Below are 18,011 nucleotides of genomic sequence, written 5' to 3'. Positions count from 1 at the left end.
TTATTACAATGGATCGGTTGGGGTTTTAAGAGGTTTTTTCCCCCTACCTAATTGATATTGATTGGGAAGTGTATAGGTAAACAATATAAAAGGCAAACCGATTAAAATAAACTTTCTTGCCTTCACGTTGTGGCAGCTCCGTGATCTCTTTAGTACTGGCTGCTATTTTCTTATCTACTGTTGCAAAACTTCATCTGTAGTCGTACAATGGGAGTTGGAGTCACAGAACAGATGGTGTGCAATAAGTTAACATTTATAACAATAAAAAGCTTTAATAACTTACAATAAATGTTCCAGCAAGTTTAGCCAATGGACATCGCCAAAGCAACTTTTTAACCCTTCTAAAGTGCATAAACCGCACATGTATTGTATCAACTATTGAGTAAATTCGGATAGGTGTCATGTTTTGTTACTGGTTAGACCATTAACTTGGATTGCTTTTCTTCGTAAACCCATCATTTCTGCCTGGAATGATATCTCATAGATTCTCTCTGTAGTGAATAACTGGTTATCGTTGCTCTTACAGCCTTGCTGCCATCGGAGATGTTGAAGGATTGACGGCTTGGGAGCTGGCTGGAGTTGATATGGAACAAGCTGGTTATGATGGGCAGACTCCATATCAAGTAGTAAGTCACTCAATGTTCGTGTTCTAGGATTAGAGATTATGTATCTTTAATTAATTTATGTTTTCATCCATGTGCTATCTGTTTTCCTTAATGATATCACACTGGCACATAACTTTCATTGGACCCATGCACATGAACACGTTTTTAACGGATGCCAGTGGAGGCTGTGAAATAGTAGGAGTAGGGTCCTATTGCTGCCCATGGTCCCATCCCCCAGTCTATGGAAATGGCAAAAGGTTGTTTTCCTATGCGTGGATTGGTTTATAGGTAACACAAACATGTGACCCCTTAATAGTTTGGGACAAACTAGTTATATAATTTGCCTTTCATATCCGCAAAAACAGATGACACACAGACCGTTTTTAGACATCTCCACAATAGATTACACACCGCTCTACTGCTTTCAGCCCCAGAAAAGTGTGGGTTTGGGTGGGTAGCCTAAGAGTGAAGCAAAAATTTCCCCTCACTGTTTGGTCTACTTGTAGTAACCAAACAAGGCTCGCCCCACCCTGATGAAGTAGTTGTAGTTGATAGAAGTTTATTAGTTTAATACTACCTATTTTTGGCAACAAAAAGTTGTGATTCTTTTAGCACGATCCTTTTTTGGCGCAAACATTTTTGCCTTTTACACTGCTGAGATTTTTTAAATTAAAAGGGGCTGGGCCCTCCCGCAGCTTGACAGATTTACTACAATTTACTATGCCAGGAAAAAAAAATTTATAGAGTAGATGTATGCCAGCTCAGTGCCTGGCACACTGGCTGCCAAAGAGGCTCCTGTGAATAAATTAGGCACATCTTGCGTTATGTGACCAGTGTAGTCCCTAATAAATCTCCCATGTGATGTACCAGTGTGTGTGATCTGTGCTCATGTATGCATTCACTTACAGGCTGAAGCTGTGGGGAACGAAGAAGTTATGGAATTTTTTCATCAAAAAAGAGCTCAGGTGAGATGTCAGGAGTTCAATGTGTTATAATAAGTGTAGGAAGTCTGTAAATGGATTTGTTTCTGTGTGACTTGGAGGGTCATGGCTGCTGCAGAACCTCTCCTTTGGAAGAAACTTGTGGAATTTTCCTAACTACCACTGAGTTATGAGACAACCATCTCCGTAATGGGACAATACAATGCAGCTGCTGAAGAACCTCTTTTTACTTGCCAGTCAATCATTGCTTGACCCAGAAGAAGGAATCGTCCTAGCTGCCTGAAGAAAAGCTCCTATCCAGTTCTGATTTTACAATGTGGTATTTCTACAACACTTAGAAAGCCATTAAACTTCATATTATGCCTGGTAACAATTGGTGATGATCGGTGGGGCCTATACTTCTCTGGTCAGAATCTCTGCATACTGTGATTTATCATCTCCCTCTGTACTTGTACTTCCATAGGTGAGACTATGTTCTGCATCATTACTTTCCCATTATTCTGTCTCTCACCCCCTGCTCTGTCCAGACATGTCCTCACCAAAGACAAGTTCAGCTCAATCTTCACTCCCATAGATATTAATTCTACATCACAATCGAGCCTCTATCCAGAGGGCTTATCAGCGGCCTCCACCCCTGTGCCTTGTTATTCTTTCTTCTTCGCTTATACCTAGGATGCAATATAATGAACGCTGATACCTAGGATGCATTATAATCTTTAGGGAGGAGGGGGATCAATCCAGAAAGGCGACAGTCACAAACCTCACTACAGCGCTGCAAAGAAGAGCTGTACCAATGTGCCAAAAGAAGTCATGGATTAGGCTCTGAGGAACAATGTAACTGTTCTGTTGCCCCTCTACTAAACCCAGTCCACTACTAATTGCTCTGTGCAAATTCTGCAACACTATCACCTGCCTCCTGCAGAATATGTTTCTATGTTCAGGTTTTCTGTGGCTTTTTGGAGCTTAAAAGCTGCATAAGAAAAACTGAACATGAGAACTCAGGCTTTGGAGGGAGCTACATGGCGGCATCTTGCTTCATGTGGATACACCAGTTCAGGATGTCCCCTGTCAGGGTCAGCTCCAGGTATTGTTAGGCCCCTGGGGGACAGCGCCTCAGTGGGCCCCTTTGCAGTGAACTCAAGTGGTGGCATTAAAAATGCAGAAACTAAGAGTCTCCTGTTAACTTATGTACTCCCCCCGCCCCCCAACACTTGCCCAGGTATGCCCAGTGCTTGCATTGGCCCTGAACCCTGTATAGCATCAGCTTAATGTATGTCCTTATGGATTCAACAAGGATGAGACATAGTTGGTAAAGCAAAGATATGGATGAGATTGTACCATGTAAATAAACTGTACACAATCTGCTACAAAAATCCTAAAAATGAAAAAAATACAATGTACAAATTTGACTAATCCAGTTTGATCAGACATTTTTTTGACTTGTGTAAACTGTCCTGTACTCAAATCGTTCTAAACAGGACGGCAGAGCCATTGTACGGCCAGGATATATGGTCTCATTGACCATTCATTACCTTAAAGGGACACTGTATCCAGTTTAGACCCATCAAACTACTAGACTCCTCAGGTTGGGTATGACATTTCCTTCTTGGAGCTCTTTTCTATGTGAAATCTCTCCCATTTACCCCTAAAAAAGATTACCCCCATAGTCGTATGCAAATTACGTCTCTACTGATTTGCACGTGACTTTGAAATAGTAATTGTAACAGGTGTGTAAACAAGTGGAATTTCACAAAAGGGAATTCTAGAAAAGACATTTTGTACCCTACCGGAGGGGGCTAGTAGTTTAGTAGAGTAAATTTTGATGATGGGTTTCCTTTTAGATTGTATTTTTTTTTTATATTTCTATTGAAAAAGTGTTGTTTTTCCACATGCTGACATTATCTAATGTTATCATTACTTTTTACCGTTCCAGGTTTTCCTCAATGGCAGCACAAGTGATAAAGAAAGCTACTTGAGTAACTGAAGCATTATACATTCTGTAATGGCCGATTGTATTCCTACTCCAAAGCACAAACTCCTCTTGTAGGGCTTTTATATCGCTACTCCGTCCATTTTATTTTCTTGTTTCTGGTTCTAGGTCTGAATATGTGTTTATGGGGCTGTCTCGATAAAGGGACCTAAAACTATGAACAATAGAGGCTCTGTCCAAAATGTATTAAGATAAAAACATTTATTTTTAATTTATTCTATATGGAAAAGTGGGTCTTAAAGGGTCTACAAGGTCTCTTAGTTTTCCAGATGTGACGTCACTCATATACACAGGCCAAGTCTGGTATTACATCATCCCCTATCCTCTACTATAACACCAGGTTAGGGCTGCGAATGTGTTAACGCTGTCTATTTTCTGGAAAACCCCTTTAATACATTCTAACTGCCCAACTTCAGAGTCAATGGTTCCTTGTGCTGAAGACCTGAATAATCTTGAGACAGAATGGGAAACGCTGCTTGATGACCCTGTTTGGTTATCTCAGCGGCCCTGCCTGTCTGTGACTGCTGCTAATCTTAATGTTTGGTTGTCACTGAGGGGTAACACGGGCTGGTGCTAGTCCGGGGACCCCTCTTTAAGGACCAGGTAGCAATGGTCTTCCATTTCCTGTAGGTTTAGTATCTTGTACTTGTTGTGTTGTGGTGTGTGTGACGGCGGCAGTATGTGTGCTTGTGTATCGTGTGTAATGGCCAGTGAAGTACTTGCTCGTGAGGAGGAGTTAGAAATATTTTTGTATTACATTTTAACATTTCAGTGAGGCGTGTGTTTTAATCTGTGGCAACTGAATGAGATGGGTGTGTCGGGTTGCTGTGCACATTTTAGTTAAATTATGCTGCAATGGCTGGTATTGTTTATGAGCAGGAGGTTTTGGTCTCAGGGCAGGGAGGAGCACAAGATGGACTTCTGAGAATAGCAGCAATCCAGCTATAGATGTGTCCGTAACAAAGCACCTTGTAGAAATGCAATATTATCTGTATTATTCTGTCAAAAAGGTTTCTTGAATGTTGATGGTCAATCATGGAGATAATAATTTTGGTGTCAATCAGTATTAGCAATAAAGTTATATCAAATCAAATGTGTCGCTTTCTTTCAACCCCCCCTCCCGACCCAATGTTTTATCACTTAGCCCAATCATCAGGGGCGTAACTAAGGGCGTTGTGAACCCTATAACAAGTTTCTGCATGGGGCCCCCATGCCCTTAGGAGCCCTATTTTTGGCTTTCCCATAGAGAATAGTGTACACATTGCCAAAGAGTTTTTATAGTAAAACTGTCTTTTTCCAGAAAAAAAGTTAGAACAAAGTGTACAGTTTTTGTATGAAGAGTGGCGTCCCTAATCCCATGGGGGTGGCCAGTGGGATGGACATGTATGATGTCATAAGGGGCGGAAGCGACATGGGGGGGGGTGCAGGGAGGAGATATGGGAGTTCTCACTGGCCACTCCCAGAGGACTAGGGACATAGTTCTGCATACAGAAAGCTTAACTTTCATCTAACCTATTTTTTCTTCTGAAAAACACTGTACACCATTCTCTATGGGGGGGGGGGGGGCATGATGCGGGTTCCCTTCAAAATAACATGCATACATTTCTATACTCTTATATATACATTTATGCACTCCCAATGTATGATCACTTGATTTTTTTTTCCAGAAATAATTTATTCTCCATTGATCAACATCGGATGTAAAAAAAAATTCCACTAGAACAGAGTTTTATAAAAAATTACCAAAGTATATCAACATAAAACCATTATTTTGCAAACCTTGTATTTATAATCTTTCTCTGTGCTACTGATCACATCTTCTGAAGGTTCCACCAGTCAACAATCAGTAAGATGCGCACAGGACTTTGCTATGAATATCTTCAGCACCTCTGCGACATCACTAGTCTCACACTGCTCTGGTGGGATTTTGGGAAACTCTTCTTCCAGTCTCTTCCACAGTTCTGTGACTGTTGCGAGTTTCTTGGCCATAATTTTGTCACCAAGGATTTTCCTGAAGATTTCTGTTGGGTTAAGATCAGGACCACTTTAATGTTTACATTTTTGGTTTTAAGTAACTGCTTTACACGTTTTTCTGTGTGACAAGGGGCATTTTCCTTTATGAATTGATTATTGATTGAAGAACGCAAGGAAGGAACCACATGTTTAAGAATGTTCTAATACACACTCATATTCACCCATGCCATGTAGCTATATGGGAGGTCCATATCCTGTTGCAGAAAACATTCCCCAAACCATGACACTTCCTCCTCCACCACCTTTCACAGACTTCTTTACACACTTTGGGTTCAGTCTTTTCCCAGTTTGTCAATGAACATAATGGGGCTCATTTACTAAGGGTCCCTGGGCCGCTATTCCGTCGGGTTTCCCGAATATTTCCATTTTGCGCCAGGTTTTTGGTGCATGCGATCGGATTGTGGTGCATCGGCGCTGGCTTGCATGCGACATAAATCGGGGGGCGTGCTGTCGGACAACCTGGCGGATTCGGACAAACCGTGGAATTTAAAAACGGAATTGTGTTGCAAAATCAAGCACTCACATACACCGGGAAGAAGGTGAACTTTGGCGAACTCTCAGCTTGGAAGCGACACATGCAGGAAATTGGTCGCACGACCTTAGTGAATCGTGGCAGACCCGAATCGACGTCGGACCACACACCTCGGGGATCGCGACAGGACCGGGTAAGTAAATCTGCCCCAATGTTTCTCATCAGATACAAATAAATTTAAACTTGCTTTCATCATTAAATAAACTGTGGAGCACTTCTTCTCTGTCCACAGAACATTTTCCTCAGTGTAAGTCCAGCCTTTTGATTCTTTCTGCTAACAAAAGGTTTGGTCACTGCAGAGCGGGCACCTATGTTAGATGCATCTACCACTGGATCTATCTTAAAGAGGACCTGTCTAAATTTTCAGCACTAGGAGCTTCTTACTAAAGTAAGCAGCGCCTAGTACTTGATCAAACGCCGCAGTGTTGTAGTGATAGCGTTACCGGAAACCTCCGGTAATGCTATCAAACACTGTGGCGGGGTATAGTGTAATCATAGGACAGCTTGCAAAGCTGCCCGATGTATTCATGAGGGGGCGGTCCGAGGCGCTGCCTCTTCCCCGGACCGCCCCGCTAGCTCCAAAGGCCGGCAGTGACTTCCGCGCGCTAGGCGGCAGTCAACGCCCCTAGTCATGCCCCAACTCGGCCCCTCATGAATACGTCGGACAGCTTTGCGAGCTGTCAGACAATTACATCCTACCCCGCCGCAGTGTTTGATAGCGTTACCGGAGGTTTCCGGTAACGGTATCACTCTAACACTGGGGCGTTTGATCGAGCACTAGGAGCTGCTTACTTTAGTAAGCAGCTCCTAGTGCCGATAAATTGGGTGACAGGTCCTCTTTAATAGGTAGTTCCGCAGTGGTAGGTTTCATTTGAACGTCCATTCAAATCAATGGACATTTTAATTTTATGTTAATGGATAGAAAATAAAAAAAGAACAAAAAAACGCCTCGGCATTAACATGGAAAACAAGATAAAGGGTTAGACCCTTAAATGTAAGTTTGCAAACAATTGCACAAACACTACAATAGTAGAAAAGAAAAATAGAAGTAGCACTACCTTCTGCTGCCTTCCTCCTTGGGTACTTATTCAGACATCACAGCACTGGATTTTTAGAGGGGCAACAATCCCGCAGCACAACCAGTATTCATGAAAATAGAAAAAACACTGACATCTCCTGATCCAAAGAATCTTTATTTTTGTGGCAACATCAAACACACGGACACACAAGCACAAACGTACTCACACTTTCTATTTTTATGGGAGTCAGTCCGGGGAGAAAGTTTAGCTTTTTCATTTCGAGTATAGCTTGTACTTCCAATGGACAGGCCTCGAGCTGCTCTACAAACATTTATGTATTGGTCTTCATAAACGAAAGAATAACGATGCGGTGCTCCACGTAAAACCTTTTCTTCTTTATTTCAACCAAGATGAGACAAAATAAGATAAAATTAGACAGCAGCCATATGAGGTAGAGGTACAAGCAGAGGATCACGGTCTCCAGTCTTTGAAGTTTTGCATTGTATCTATTACTGATAAGAGCTGAGCACCACCACTTTCTTGTCTCTTTACCGTCCCATATCTCCACATTGGACAGAAGTGACGAGATGTTAGTGCCCCTTTGCACTGTAATACCTATGTATTAATATTGTTGATGCATTTTCCTCGTAGTTTTGATTTCATCAACACCTGATTTATTGACTACAATATATACTGAAGTACCTTATTATAATGTATTACACTACAGCTCTGCCTGATAATAGACAGTCTGAATGTGGCTGCCTTCCCCAACAACAGCCGCAACTTAAAAAGAATCCACATCTGACAAACACTTTTTCATTTTCCACGGATCAGGGTTCATCCTCTCCCTTATCTGCGATATTCTGGCTCCACTCAGTCTTGGTGTGATACCGGGAGCCCAGGATATTGCTTGTCACTCTATTTATGGTCCAATAAATAAGACAAGGTGTAACAATATCTACATTTACATAACGGATACCAGATAGTATGGCCACAGAGAAAGCGGGAATCGGGAACATTTATTTTTAACCCCTGAATTCCCCCCTTGTCACCTCTGTACAATGCAAGGCAATATATGTGATTAATTGTAGAGTGATCATGGCTGCCATCAAGGGAATGTGATTTATTTCATCACAGGATAGTAAATTAAAAGCCTCATCATCTCCTAAATGGCAGATTCATCATGAATTGATTGTCATTTGCAAGACAATAATTAAAAGACATTTTTCATTCTATAGAGGACTAAAGAACAAGCAGATGTACAACAGTGTGCAGCAACCTGGGGCTCTCCAGCTGCTGTGTCACTACAACTCCCAGCAAGTCCTGGCTGTTATATGTTTTAATTAAGGGTGCTAAATCTTTTTAATAAATTGTAACATTTTGGTTGCCACTAGGGGGAGCTCATTATTAATTATTTTAAGACCCAGCAGTTAGCAAGTTCCCTAAAGTGATGATGCTTATACCTATTCTCTATTCATTACAATGGGGCAGCAGGACATAGTTGTTCCATAGAAGTGAATTGAACGTAGATTGTGCTATTTAGAGCGTAGGACATGTAGGGATTCATCCTTGTGACCAATGAGGGCGCAATAGGTTGGAACAATGAGACACTTGCACCCTGTTTTATGGGTTAAGGATAATTGTCTTTAGTGGTAAAATCCCTTTTGACTGATATTCCAATAAGAAAAAATACTTATCAAATCCTGCAACTGCAAACAATTGATCTGTGGTCCATTTTTGCGATGTATAATCTGTTGCCAAGCCATATGTCTGCAAAAACAGTCTGTGTGTCATCCATATGTCATTCATTTGGGTGGATCTGCCCCCAAAAATGGTAGCCTGGCAAATGTCAGTAGCTTATCTCAACCTCTTCAAGGGTCACATGATAGAGTTACCTCAAACTAAACTGATCCGCAAATATGGGTGGGACACGGATGACACCTGGTTGGGTGGAAATAGCACGTGTCTCTACTCGGATCTGTGAAAAACGATTACTTTATGTGCATTGAATTTAATGGGTGGGATTTATTAATGCGCTTGCACCACAATTCTGGTAGTTTTGAACCAAAATCAGTGTTTAAAATGCCTTTTACCGCAGTTATCAAGGCTTTTAGACAGTTTTTTTTTTTGGCACTTTCCCGACTTGTCCGATTAAGGGGTCGATACGTAGCCTCACGAGAAAGGGGTGTGGCTTGGGGGAAATTGTCCGTGCGCCCAAAATTCTGTGCACAGTTTATACTCAATAAAAGTAGGTCTAAAGTAGGAACTGACCGTCTTATCATAGCACCAGAATTCATTATTACAGCGATAAATCTGACGCTAAGAAAGACAAGTGTTTTTCAGCTAGAAACTGGCGGAACCTGAGGCACATTGTTGAATCCACCCAAATGTGTAAGTGTGCCATCAGTTTATAGAGCAGATCACAAATGGACAAAAACAATATTCACGGGCATGGAGCCCAAGGGTGTGGTCATATGTACCGCTTTGATTCGATTTAGATATAATATCTGAGCGCACAGGGGCGTGCTACAGAAATGCATGAGTATCCAGCACTCGGTGTCTTGTATTGTTTAAATGCAAGACACTTAGTGCTTGTTACCGATCGCATACGTTTCCATAGAAAGCATGAGATCATCAATGTGTGACCGGGCCCATAGACACCCGATAAAAATCTGTTGGGAAAGCATGAACCGTAAAGTCCTCAACCACAGCTTGTCCTGCGCAAAGGGGGATATTTGAGCAAATCTACCTAAAAGTTTGAATTCCTATACAGGTTGTTGGCAGAACTGGGAGTGGGATTGAAATGCTCAGCTTCCAAAGACAAAGAGATCATCAAAGTGTTAGTATCTTGGGTTATTTATAAATCCTTGACAAATCTGTCTCTGTAAAGTCACATAATGGCTGCTGTACAGATTTTGCCATGATAATACTACTACTATTACAACTACTAGTTTATGTCATAAAGCCTGCAGTTACGACGCAATTTGCAATTTACACACCCCAAAATAGACCCTCATGACACCCATGTGAATGAGAACGTAAAAACCAGCACTACATTGGCCGGCCAGTGCCTTAGTATCCTAAAATCTACTGAATGACCATTTTGTGTAATCTCATGGCTAAATAAACATGTATGTAACACTGTCACTGTATATTATAGTGACCTTTTAGTGGATAGACATTTTCATGCCCATCTGTATTAAACCGTAGAAGAGTTGTGTCTTTTATGGAAGCTGATAAAATAGTTTCAACCTTAACTTTACTATCTCCTGTTTTGAAGATTTACTCGCCATCAATATTATTTTCATAACCTTTTTTCTGTCGAAGAAGTTGACTCTGTCTTTACTTTGTTCAATAGTCTTCATTTTGGTCTAATTTCACCAGAGTTTTTGTGAAATACAACAGTCAAAAACCTTCAGCATTGAGGGTATTCCCAGCATTTCTTGTTCAAGGTGAAAACCCTACAGGTTACTTGAGGACACAATTTTGCATAATGCACCAAAAACCATATTAAAACACATGTGGTGTAGTTTCCATGCAAGTCTCTTGTGAATGTCATCACTGTCTTCCCCCATGGACCTAGTGCGGAGGCTGAAGCAAACAACTTTCATGAGAAGGTACTAAATTGTATGATACAACTTTTTCACATTTCATACAATGTTTTCCAATTTTTTTTGTCCATGGACTGTTCAGTATATCAGCTCAGATCCAATAAAGTGAGTCTAAATATGCTAAATTACAAGATTTTGCCTGAAAACATTATACAAAGATCGACCAACCTCAACAATTTTGGTGAGAACGGTTGATCTAAGGGGTATAGAATTTTCTGGTAGCGAGGGTGAAAATCCAGTATTAGAGGTGCCTAGAAGCAGGGCTGGCACCTACAAGCATACCCGGGGGCCCAGAGCTGCTAGGGGGGCCCAAATTATTTGCATAAGGAATCCATGGGGGTGAGGGGGTTGTATCTGAACCGAAGTGAATGAAGTCTTATATAAAATAACCATGAAGGGGCTGTATACAGGCGGTCCCCTACTTAAGGACACCCGACTTACAGACAACCCATAGTTACAGATGGACCCCTTTTCCCACTGTGACCTCTGGGGAAGCTCTCTGAATGCTTTACTATAGTCCCAGACTGCAATGATCAGCTGTAAGGTGTCTGTAATGAAGCTTTATTGATAATCCTTGGTCCAATTACAGCAAAAATTTTGAAGCTCCAAATGTCACTGGAACAAAAGAAAAAAAAATTTTCTGCAACTTTAATTATAAAATATACAGGTTCGACTTACATACAAATTCAACTTAAGAACAAACCTCCGGACCTTATCTTGTATGTAACCCGGGGACTGCCTGTATAAGATAAACATGAGGGGACTGTTTGGTACAATAAACTAGGGAATATTTGGGGAAGATAAACTAGGATACAGTTTTAGTTTCTGAATTCTTAATGCTAAGGGGCCCACAGCAACCTGGAGCCAACCCTGCCTACAAGCCACACATCTGTTCTTGACATTGTCTATTCTAATACAAAATACCTCTTTGATCTATGGAATCCATACCCTGAACAAAGAATATTAGCTACATCTTAAATAATTTGCTAACTCAAAGTTTTGGTACCACAGGAATCCATAATAAACTTACAGAAACTAGTTCAGGTTTTTGTTCCCTCTGACATGAGGCCCATCTATGGGTGGGGATACATGGAGATAACCACGTCCTCAGTGGTTAAGGGTTTTGAATGCTTAGACTGTTTCATCATGTAACCTAGGCGTGTGAGCATTAACCTAGGGTGTGTTTGCAATACACCCACTAAGGCATCCTGAGTTTCATATGCATAAACATTTTACATTCATAGGAGACATCTCCCAAAATGATTTGTGACCTGTGCAATGTAAGTTCCAAAAATTCAGGTTGTTATACTATGACCTGAAGGACTTGTGCAGCTGTGATTTACTAGTATGATTTTAACATATTTTAACATATCATTGTCCATTGCCTCACCTTACAATGATTCTTCAATGTATGACATTTGCCCCCTATCCATAGCTGAACTTCTTGTGCCTCTAACCTGTCCTTTATCATGGACTTCCGTCATTAGGTTCCCATAAGGCAGTGATGGCGAACCTTTTAGCGGCCGAGTGCCCAAACTACAACCCAAAACCCCCCTTATTTATCGCAAGGTGCCAACCAAAAATGAAAGCAGTAATCTATTGCTCCCTGTTCAACAACTTTCAATCATATTGGCCTCCTGAGGACAGCAACACAGTAGAAAGATGGAACATTTTCATCATTTTAGCTTCTTTCCAGTGTCCCTCTGTACACAGAGAAAATTGTGGGGCCAGCAGGAGGTCCTCCAAAGATAATTCGGCCCTGTCTACTCATTCTCCCTCTTCCTACAGTCCCAAGTAGCGAAGTAAGTATCAAAATATGACTGAAAGCTGCAACTTTTAAGTTGCTTAGAACTGCAGGAAGATTCTTTGAGTCCTGTCTGGTGTGCTGGGGTGATGGCCCCGGTGCCCACAGAAAGAGCTCTGAGTGCAGCCTCTGGCACCCGTGTCATAGGTTCGCCACCGCTGCCATAAGGCATACCAAAAGTCCAATAACAATAAATGCAGCGTCCTGCAGCTACATTGATTTCAATGGGACATCAGCCACAGCTTAGCCTAAAGCACTGATGGCGAACCTTTTAGCAGCAGAGTGCCCAAAAAAATCAACCCAAACCCCCCTTATTTATCGCGAGGTGCCAACCAAAAATTAAAGCATTGACTTATTGCTCCCTGTTCTTCAACAACTTTCAATCATATTGGCCTCCTGAGGACAGCAACACAGTAGAAAGATGGAACATTTGCATCATTTTAGCTGCTTTCTAGTGTCCCTCTGTGCACAGTGAATTGTGTGGCCGGAAGAAGGTCCTCCAAAGATAATTTGGCCCTGTCTACTCATTCTCCCTCTTGCTACAGTCCCAAGTAGCGAAGTAAGTATGAAAATATGACCGAAAGCAGAATCTTTTAAGTTGCTTGGAACTTCAGGAAGATTCTTTGAGTCTTGTCTGGTGTGCTGGGGCAATGGCCCCGGTGCCCACAGAAAGATCTCTGAGTGCCGCCTCTGGTACCAGTGCCATAGGTTCGCCACCACTGGCCTAAAGGATCAGCTGATCCTGGGAGTTTGAAATAGGGGCAGCTCTCAGGTCTTGTGGTCCCCTATTTTACTGACCGTCGAGGGTCCTGGAATACCTCTGATTAAAGTGAGGTCTTCAGGCAGATAAAGGCTTGTTGCCCAGAAACCGAGTGTCAAATCATACAATTTTAGTCATTGAAAATCATCCAAGTTTGGTCCAATTAGTGTCAGATTTTCACATCCGATTTTACAGCTCTAAGCAGCTTCCTTGACGTCCGTAAAAAACTGACCGCTCCAAGAGTTCCGTACTTATTTTTCATGCACCCAATGACATCAACTTGGATCAGAGTAGTGCATACTGCGATCTTCTCTGATAGAATCAGATCACATCAACAGACCGTGAAAACCATCTGACATGTGCTTAGCACAATAGACTATCAATTAGTCTAGTTCTGTCACATGTAGACTTAGGCAGCACTAAAATCGTTTGATACACTTTCAAACAGTGCCTAGTTGTCTTCTACTAGGCATCCTGTAACCATCACACATCCTCTTTGTCCTTTCCAGTTTATTTCATGGTCACTCATGCCACTAAATACCACCCTTCACCCTTTGAATGCATGAAAATGTGAACTGTGTTTTATACATGTATCCCCTATTCTGTGAATAGAAAACTACATTGTTATCAATGGGAAATTTATTTTACTACAATCGCACAATTTAATGTAGTACATGATCATAGTAAGTCCTTAAAGGACATCTCCCACCAGGATGAAGGATTGTAAACCAAGCACACTGATATGCTGCTATGGGCTCCCTTTGTCAGGATCCACTCTTCTTTTAGCTCCTTTTGCCTTTGATTTTAAGGAAAAAAGGCTTTTAAAATAATGCAAATGAGCCTGAGGGGCTCATAGCTCCATAATAATAATAATTCTTTATTTATATAGCGCACACAGATTACGCAGCGCTGCACAAAGCATGTCAAATTGGTCCCTGTCCCCATGGGGCTCACAATCTAAACAACCTAACAGTATGTTTTGAAGTGTGGGAGGAAACCGGAGTACCCGGAGGAAACCCACGCAAACACGGAGAGAACATACAAACTCTTTGCAGATGTTGACCTGGGTGGGATTCGAACCCAGGACCCCAGTGCTGCAAGGCAGATGTGCTACTCACTCAGCCACCGTGCCGCCCAATTGGTGTTAATGGAGCCTGGAGCCCCTCAGGCTCATTTTCATAATTTCTATAGCCTTTTTTTTTTTTAAATCAAGAGGAGCTTATAAAAGAGCAGATCCTGCCAGAGGGGGCACACACCAGTATTTTAGTGTGCTTGGTTTACAATCCTTCATCCTGGTGGTAGATGTCCCAGTGCCATCTGGGACATGCATGTACTTCAATGAGACATATAAGCAAGGGTTGTCCTAAAATATTGCAACATTGGCTGTGTACCTATTTGTATTTCAGAGGCACATACTAAACGGATCCTCCAGGACTCTTAAATGCTTAGGAAAGAAAAGTTTAAATGAATACCATAAAAACTATAAATATGGAAACTTATTAGATTGGGGCTCCAGCTGCTTCCTCCAACAGATCTGATGTTTCACCACATGCAGTTACTAGATTCAAACCCTCATTATAAATTAGATTTTTTAGTTGTTTTGAAATAAACCGAGAACATGTGAAACTGCTCCACTACACTGATATAACAATGTTTTCTTCAAATTGTGGCACCTTTAATGGACACCCTCATGCTGTTTATGCACTACATAGCAAGAACCCAGCTTTTGGGGTGTTTGTGAAAGACTTTGGCCCATTGCTCTTGGGCAATGGTTTCTAGTTAGCTAATATGGTTTTATGCACTACAGCCACTACAGATACATAAATACATGTTCTACAGATTTTTAATGATTTTAAAATCCAACAACTGTTTCAGCTACCCCAGAACTTAGTAGGACGTCTTCTGAAATCAAGCCTTGGTAGACTTGGAAAGTCCAATAAGTCCATTCCTCATAAATTGCATGATCTTTCCTGAATCCATTGTTTATATGCTCCCAGGCCTCGGGCCGAGTTCACAATTATCAACTTTTAAACGGAAAACTGGCAGAAATTTCTTTTTTATGAAGTGTTGACACCACAATATTGTTGCTTTTTCGACACTTACAACTTGATCTTTTGGGTGCAAAATTGTGGCACTGCTTGTGAATCCGACACTTCTCCGGCACTTCTAATTTTTGTGACTTGTTTTGTGGTACATATTCAGGTAACATTACCTCAACATGTGATCACAGGGGAAGCCCTTGCATTGTGTCTCAAAGCACAAACAAAAGGCAACATGTGAACGTGGCCTGAGAGTGCTCCTTCCTTCTGATCAACAAAAATTCCATTTGTGTCTGGAGCCTAAAATAATGAATGGTAATCAACCCTTGGCCACTTGTGTTCCTTGCTCTTTTCATGACATTGAATATGGACCTCGGTCACTGCTGCAAAGAGTACAAGGAAATGTGTCACACCAATACCTTACACAGATTTGGTGTTATAAATGGAAGCAGGAATTTACTGTATACAAACTTCTAGAACTACAACCTTTGACCTTAGAACCAAATGATGGAACCTGTTAGTTGAGTCTATGTGAAGCCTGACACATTGGAATCCTATGAAGTTACTAATCTTCTTAAAACAGAGAAATTTTTACAGTTAAAATAAATATTTGGTAATTAAGAGAAAAGAAACAGGTGATTTGGAAATAACACAAGTGACTTTAGCGTCCACCGTCCCTTTTAGATCTCATTATGGTCACTTCTTTAGGAATCCCTTCAGTCCTGTTGTGTGGAAAGGAGTTTATATACTTCTGTCAGTCTGCCTTCTTACTTCCTGTTATTATAGTGAAATCTCCAATCCACCCAATATTGGCCAAGGTCCAAAGAGGTCCATTCTCAGAATGGAATATATTGTACCTGGTAATGTACCAACCTATTATAAAAAACTATGTGTAAAGTATATTTGTTGTCCACTGGTGAACAGGTGAATCCACCAGTAGGCTCCTAAGCTGAAGGGGCCCCAGGTTCTATGTAGTAAACTTCCCAGTTTATTCTTCTGTATTGCAAATGCATTGGGTGACGAAGATCTTCATCTTCAACTTTAGATGTCAGTACCTGCTCAAGATCAGCACAGTTGTACTAGCTCTAGGCTCCTGCCCTAGTCTACTCGCTCATCCCACCTGCTTTAGGCCACCCTTTCCTACTGTTCTTGACCTCAGAACCTTCTCCAAATACTCCATCTGCTCAAGATCTCAGCACCATCTGAGACTTTACTTGTGCTTCAATGACTTCTAAGAGGTTTTTGGGAACGCTCTCTTTTAACCATCCCCGGAGCCCCAAGTAAAGTAAAGAGAGTGATGGTTGAGCATAAGCGCCTGCACTCCGTTCTATATGGAGCACTTCCATATACTTTCGGTCCCCCATTCTCCCAATTGCTGAATATTCAGGTATCCATGTTTTATCACCTGCCTTGTGGATAAGGAATTGGCGTATATTATGAGGAACCCCTTTGATCCTCTCAAGTCTCTGCTTCCCTTGATGCAGAGCTGGTGCCAACACCAGGCATACCCGGGCAAGTGCCTAGGCCCAATGCTCCTGGGGGTGCTCACACGGCCGAATCTCAGTATATAATATAACCATGTGAGGCTGTTAATAATGGAAATCTGAGCGGCTTTATATAATACAACTAATAAGAGAGATGTATATAATAGAGCCATGTTGGGATGATAAACTAGGAAAAACATTTTGGAACTGGGGACTGTTTTAGTTTCTGTATTTTTAATGCCGCCATGTCAGTTCACTGCAAAGGGGCCTACTGAGGCTCTGTGGCCCAGGGGCCTGCTGATACCTGGAGCCAACCCTGACTTGATGGTAGTGATTAAGACATTTTTAAGGACCTTGATACATTGCTTATGCAGATATGTGACATTAGAGAGTGCAGTGTGATAACAGATGTCTAGAAGTAGCCCAGGACACAAGACAAGGGAAAGCCATGATCAAGCATTTGAAAATAAGGGCGTATGAAATGCATTGGAGATAACTACTGGACACCGCTGATCCCTGTAATATGCTTTTATGAATATGAACCTGTAATAAATTTTGAAGAATTTTATAAAGAAACTTCGGTCTCCGGTTCTGGATGGTTGGTTTTTTTGGTCACAAGACCCACTACCTGCTCAGGGTCACCCATCAGTTGTATAACCTGGAATTGGTGGAGTGACTTTCCTACAATAACTTTAGTTACTGATCTCCTTTCCAGCGTCACTCTCTTAGGTGTTCCCAGTAATTCTCCTGAGGACAGTGCTGTCACCTATAGCTATTATGATGTGATTCATTGATAACACGGCCCTGCCTGCACCACATCGAGCCATCATCTCTGAGCCTTACATAATAATCATAGCTCCTTTACTGCGGCGTTAATAGCTGCGGAGAGGGTTACACCTGGGTGGAGTTTCTTCCTCCCATCTCAAGCCACCTCCAGCTTCTTCACTAAACCTGTCAAGCAATTTCTATTTCTAAGGGAAGAAAGTCCATGAGTTGCTGGGAACAGGTTCGACCGTGTCTGCTGACGTTTGGCTCAGTCTTCAGATAGTTGTTAAACACCCTGAAAAAAAAATAGCCTGGAAAAACTGGTAATGTCAGGTGAGGTTGGCATTCCTGTGTGATTGTATAGGTATGGCTTGGTAGCCGAGGCTTGTATATATAAGGAGTGCCCTTGTTGTTGAGAAGCTCAGAA

The 18,011-nt window shown here is 41.7% G+C and overlaps 1 protein-coding gene across 1 annotated transcript in view; it reads left to right on the top strand.

Moving 5' to 3' along the window:
* The window catches only part of ASPG (asparaginase), a 44,460-nt gene extending 39,831 nt beyond the window's left edge, over nt 1-4,629 (top strand). Inside the window, exons 14-16 of the mRNA XM_072115913.1 lie at nt 527-626; nt 1,514-1,570; nt 3,480-4,629. Of these exons, the coding sequence (XP_071972014.1) occupies nt 527-626; nt 1,514-1,570; nt 3,480-3,530 (208 nt within the window). The 3' untranslated portion in view covers nt 3,531-4,629. The remainder of the gene's footprint in view (nt 1-526; nt 627-1,513; nt 1,571-3,479) is intronic.
* The last annotated feature ends 13,382 nt before the right edge of the window (nt 4,630-18,011 follow it).

The sequence above is a fragment of the Engystomops pustulosus genome, chromosome 7 (assembly GCF_040894005.1).
Source record: "Engystomops pustulosus chromosome 7, aEngPut4.maternal, whole genome shotgun sequence".
Lineage (NCBI taxonomy): Eukaryota > Metazoa > Chordata > Amphibia > Anura > Leptodactylidae > Engystomops > Engystomops pustulosus.
The sequence above is the reverse complement of the archived record's forward strand: the minus strand, read 5'-3'. Positions and strand labels throughout refer to the sequence as shown.